At 30.0% G+C, this 5,363-nt stretch overlaps 1 protein-coding gene across 1 annotated transcript; it reads left to right on the forward strand.

Moving 5' to 3' along the window:
• The first annotated feature begins 720 nt into the window (after positions 1-720).
• On the forward strand, positions 721-3,810 carry LOC120576006 (UDP-xylose transporter 1). Its single transcript, XM_039826954.1, has 7 exons — positions 721-841; positions 924-1,108; positions 1,840-1,907; positions 2,007-2,139; positions 2,249-2,410; positions 2,539-2,814; positions 3,706-3,810. The coding sequence occupies exons 1-7, from the start codon at positions 721-723 to the stop codon at positions 3,808-3,810; spliced, it is 1,050 nt and encodes a 349-aa protein (XP_039682888.1).
• The last annotated feature ends 1,553 nt before the right edge of the window (positions 3,811-5,363 follow it).

The raw sequence follows: 5,363 nt of genomic DNA on the forward strand, positions 1-5,363 counted from the left end.
CTATAAACGCTGAGGCATTTCTCCATATTCCCAAGTTAAGGTATGATCATATGAAAATAATTAATTAATTAATTAAGCAAACTCAGTTATATATTGATATATGAGTTATATGTAGTAAATGACTCTTTGTGGGGAAAAAATTACAATTTTTATATCTTTTTCATAAGTTAAATATTATTTTTGTCTCATATTAATTGACAGAGTTGGCCTTATACATCATGTAGTTACTAACTTACTATTATAAACAAAAACATTTTTGAAATTCATTGAAGAACTAATGTATATGATTTATAATATTGATCAAATACATCAATTATTTAATAAACATATAAAAAGATATAGACATTATTGACATAATATATTTTGAAGAAAAAAAGAGAGAAATGTTAGTATATAAGATATTCGATTTGTTTCAATGAGTATTTACAAAATATCATTTTTCTTAATAATTTTTTTAATTAATATTTAAATTTATTAATGGTCAAAATTGTACATATGTGAAATTCAAACTATGTAAATTAATTATATAAATAAAGTAATATTTGGTCAAAAAATTTGAAATAATATTATATATACATTTTTTTTGCAACGGTAATATTTTATAGACTTATAATATTATATAGGACTATACTTTTTATTCATTTTCAGAAATTAAATAATATTATATACATTAGTTTTGCTTACTGAGAAGAATCTTGAAGAAAAAAAAACTTACAGAAAATGGGAGAGATTGGGAAGATCCAATTGGGTGTTATTGGTGCATTGTTTCTCTCAGTAGCTTCTTCTGTCTCCATTGTCATCTGCAACAAAGCCTTGATGAGCAAGCTTGGCTTCCCTTTTGGTAAGTCGTAATAATCATTTTGTTTCTATCCCAATAATTTATTATTCTACTAACTTTAAATTATGATTTTGATTTGGGTCAGCTACAACGCTTACAAGTTGGCATTTGATGGTCACATTTTGTACACTTCATGTGGCTCAACGTCTAAACTTGTTCGTGACCAAATCAATTGACATGAAAACAATCATGCTTTTTGGATTTTTAAATGGTGTTTCCATTGGATTTCTCAACTTGAGTCTTGGATTCAACTCTGTTGGCTTTTATCAGGTTAAGAATACTTACTCCATCTCATTTTGTTTGTAATTTAAAGAAGGTTAAATTGCATGTTTAGTCCATATATTTTAAGTTGGTCTCTTACGTTTAAAAAGTTTTAGTTCATGTGTGTATTAAATATTGAGTTAACTCTAGTGACATCTCAAAAATTATTTATGTGTGCATTTCTTATATATATGTTGATGTTTTAGACGGAGATTTGACTAAAAGAACAAACTTATTATGATGTTAGTCGTATATTTGTAACCTTTTTATGTGTTTTTTAGTCGATGTACTTTTTTTCTAAAACTTGATTAATATGAAGATAGTAACTATGAAGTTTTTTTTGGTTTTCTTTTAACATCAAATTTTATTAAAATAATGAGAGAAGTGTAAAGAATATTTAACCACGAGATGAAAAAAATACCAAATATTTTCTCTGTTTTAAAATGATTGTAGCTTTGAAATGATTGTTTTGTTCATACGCCTTCTTAGATGCTCTGATCACTCACTCCGCGTTTTTTGCAATTTAATTTCGCGCTCATACGTGAGTTTGCTGAATTGTCCGTGGTAGTGGCTATTTTAGGGTTGTGTCTCATGTTTGTACCACTTTGGTTTGTCTTGTTTGTATCACACGCCAGGGTTTGTGGTTTTCTAGATCAGGGCTTTCGTCTCCATCTTGTACTTCCTATTATTTTAATTTAATATATTTTCTCTTTGCCTAAAAAAAAATGATTGTTTTGCAGATGACAAAACTTGCGATCATACCATTCACACTAATGTTAGAAACCATTTTCCTAAAGAAACAATTCAGGTAAAAACTGAATTAAAGAGCCAAGTACTTGTATTATCTTATCCATTAAATAATAAATCATGGTCACATGCTAATGATCCCTTGTGCTAATTCATGCAGCCAGAAAATAAAATTCTCTCTATTCCTATTACTTGTTGGAGTTGGTGTTGCCTCTATCACTGATCTTCAACTCAATTTTGTGGGAACCATTATTTCCCTTCTAGCAATCATAACAACATGTGTTAGCCAAATTGTATCCTTTATGGTAGCTACTATGTGATTTATTGTTGTTAATTAGTTATGATGGCTTAAAGGTGAAGAAAATTTGATATTTAGATTTCTTAACTTAGTGCTTAATTTAGCTAACCAACACAATACAAAAGAAGCTTAATGTTTCTTCCACACAGTTGCTCTACCATTCTGCTCCATTCCAAGCAGCAATTCTTTTTGTTTCTGGCCCTATTGTGGATCAATTGCTCACCAACCAAAGTGTGTTTGCCTACAAATATTCTTCTACAGTCTTGGTAATGTTCAATCCTAGTTCTCATTAATTATTTGCTATATTTTTATACTGTGGTATGAATGTTTATCATATGAAAAGGATTGATAATCTTGAACATTTTTTTTTTTGTTTGAAAAAACAAACAAACAGGCATTCATCATCCTATCATGCTTGATTGCTGTTTCTGTGAACTTCAGCACGTTTCTAGTTATTGGCAAAACATCACCTGTAACTTATCAAGTACTAGGCCACCTCAAAACATGCCTTGTTATAGGCTTTGGCTACACATTGCTCCATGACCCCTTCAATGGAAGGAACATTATTGGAATATTGATTGCTATTTTTGGAATGGTTTTGTACTCTTATTTCTGCTTAGAGGAGAATAAAAAGAAACAATTATTAGGTGATCTTTCATTGGCCTCTCAGGTACTCAATTAATTATCTTCATGTTCTTCTCCCTTTGTTGATTTCTTTAATTTTTTTTTTTTGGTCAAGTAGTCTAGTGGCTAGAGCTCACACAATTTAATTGTGGAGAAGTGGAGTGTCCGGGGTTCGAACCCCGGCTCCTGCATATAATATGCAATATCCCTACCAACTGAGCTAAGCTCACAGGGATAGATTTCTTTAATTTTATTTGATATATTTAGGGTTAATAGTGCTTTTCACCCCTGTAATATAGGTCATTTCCAGTTTTCGACCCTTTAAAATTTTCTGTTTGATTTGCATCCTTGTAAAACTTTTTTTTTTTTTTTTTTTTCCGGAAAACACCCCTCCTCCATCCAACTCATCAAATGCGCATATGTGGCGCTGACTTGGCTTTTATTTTTATTTTTATTTATTATTAATTGTCCACATCAGATTTTATTTTTTAAAATATTTGAAAATTAATTTTCAAAAATTAAGAAAAAAACAGAAAAATATTCAGATTTTTTTCCATAAAATTTTAAAATCGAAAAAAAAAGTTTTTTTTTTTTTAATTATTAAAAAAATCAGAAAAAACGATAAGATTTTTTTGAAATATCGGTTTTTTTTTTAAATTCAAATATTAAAAAATCACAAAAAATTAGAAAAAACAAATTCGAGGTTTTTAAAAAAATTCATATTTTTTTCCAGAAAAAAAAAAAGTTTTAAAATTTTATAAGGGCGAAAACCGAAAATGACCTATATTACAGGGGTGAAAAACACTATTAACCCATATATTTATTATGTATAATATCAATATACAAAGAGATATATCAATTTGAATTGCAAAAAAAAAATTGTTTAAAATTCATCTATACAACAATTTAGTTATTTTTTTTTTTTTATTCCTTACAGGATAAAGACAAAGATAGCTCACCCCTTTTGGTTGGAAGAAACATGGATAATCAAGAAGAGGAAAATCACGAGGCTAAAATTTTTAGCAAGGATTCTACTAATTAAAACAATTGGCTTATTATCTTTTATGATTTCGCTTATTTTGGGTGTTTTAGCTCTTTAGGAAACTTGAAATGGGTGTAAATTAAATTTTGTTAATAAAATTTATGTAACTTTAAGTAAGTGACTTATCTTTGACGGTTATATACTCCCTCCGTTTCAAAATGAGTGTCGCTTTAGACGTTGGCACATAGATTAAGAAATGAAATGAAATAATCATTGGATATAACATTTTTACTAAACTGACCTTACTTTATAAGAAAAAGACAAAAAAATTAAAGTTGTATTTTGGAAATGTAAAGTGACATTCATTTTGAAATAATTTTTTTTGGCTAAAGTGACACTCATTTTGAAACGGAGGGAGTACTAGATTAGATGAAATGTAACTTTAGCGAAATAATAATCTATGGATCCTTTCAGACAAAACGAAGATGATCTTAGAGTTGATTGTCGATGGTAAGAGGGAGAAATTCGTTGTGAGTCCACTAGTTCGTGGTTCGTTGTGAGTCATTCTCCACCTAATAGAGATGGTGTATATGCACGTGCTACGATGCTCAAGACATTGAGTGATCAAGAGAGTGAGGCAAGTAATAGGGTAAAGAGTGAGATACATGACCCAACATTGTGTATAAATATTTATAGGGAATGAGTATGATTTTTGGTTGTCAGGTCTTCACCTGGACAAATGTCCTTATGGGACACTTGTAATAATCTGGTGATAGTCACATCATTGGATCTAGATTGAACGGTCCATGCACCGCCAGGTGTTTAATTACATGGTGGCACGGGTCCGAGCTCGAATTGAGTCTTGGCCCAGTTCGCAACAGTTTCCCTCCAAGATATATGTGTCATCGAGGGAGTTAGGATTGTAGCTTGTAGCTAGCCTTTGAGAGTCTGACCTCTAGAGAGGGGACCCCTTATTTAATTGCGTCCATTGTTCTCCGTTGGTGAGCATTTAAACCATGCATAAACAGTTTCTCACTCTTTTCTCTTTCTCAAATCCTAGCCGTTATAACTTTTCTTCTTCTTGATCTATTAAAAAAGAGTGATTTTTGGTCAATTTTGACTCAAAATCACCCTCCGAAATGTTTTTCTTTCTATTTTACTTAAATAAGTGATTTTTCAAATATTTTCAAATTTCTTTCATTTGTTTGTGATTTCGTTGTCTAACATGCTTTGTTTATTTTGAATTCACGTCTTTGTGCGGTGAGTTTTTTCTTTCTCGTCTTAGTGCGGTGTTTATTTGATTCATGTTAAAAGATTCCTTTTGATCAACTACAGATTCAATCAATGACTTTTGCATTGTCAACGTTTACATATAAACATGAGTGTTTCGGTGGTTTCAAGATAGTCATATTTGTAGGCATATGTACTCTACCATTTTATGATATTAACATGGATGTTGTAAGTTTGTTCACATATTCTTCTTTTTTGTTCTTAGCGATTTCGAATTTATATCGATATACCCTATAAATTTAAATGAATGAATATAATATATTATTTTTTTGAAAAAATTAGTTATTTTAGGACACCATTTATCTTCCTCTTGAAGCTTGCCT

Source organism: Medicago truncatula, chromosome 6 (assembly GCF_003473485.1).
Source record: "Medicago truncatula cultivar Jemalong A17 chromosome 6, MtrunA17r5.0-ANR, whole genome shotgun sequence".
In the NCBI taxonomy this organism is placed as follows: Eukaryota; Viridiplantae; Streptophyta; class Magnoliopsida; order Fabales; family Fabaceae; genus Medicago; species Medicago truncatula.

What these genes read in the sequence shown, in the direction of transcription:
- LOC120576006 (XM_039826954.1), top strand. Translation starts at nt 721, where the DNA reads ATGGGAGAGATTGGGAAGATCCAATTGGGTGTTATTGGTGCATTGTTT. An exon ending in AATATTCTTCTACAGTCTTG is followed by an intron (nt 2,411 to 2,538) that starts GTAATGTTCAAT and finishes ACAAACAAACAG; the next exon opens with GCATTCATCATCCTATCATG. An exon ending in ATCTTTCATTGGCCTCTCAG is followed by an intron (nt 2,815 to 3,705) that starts GTACTCAATTAA and finishes TATTCCTTACAG; the next exon opens with GATAAAGACAAAGATAGCTC.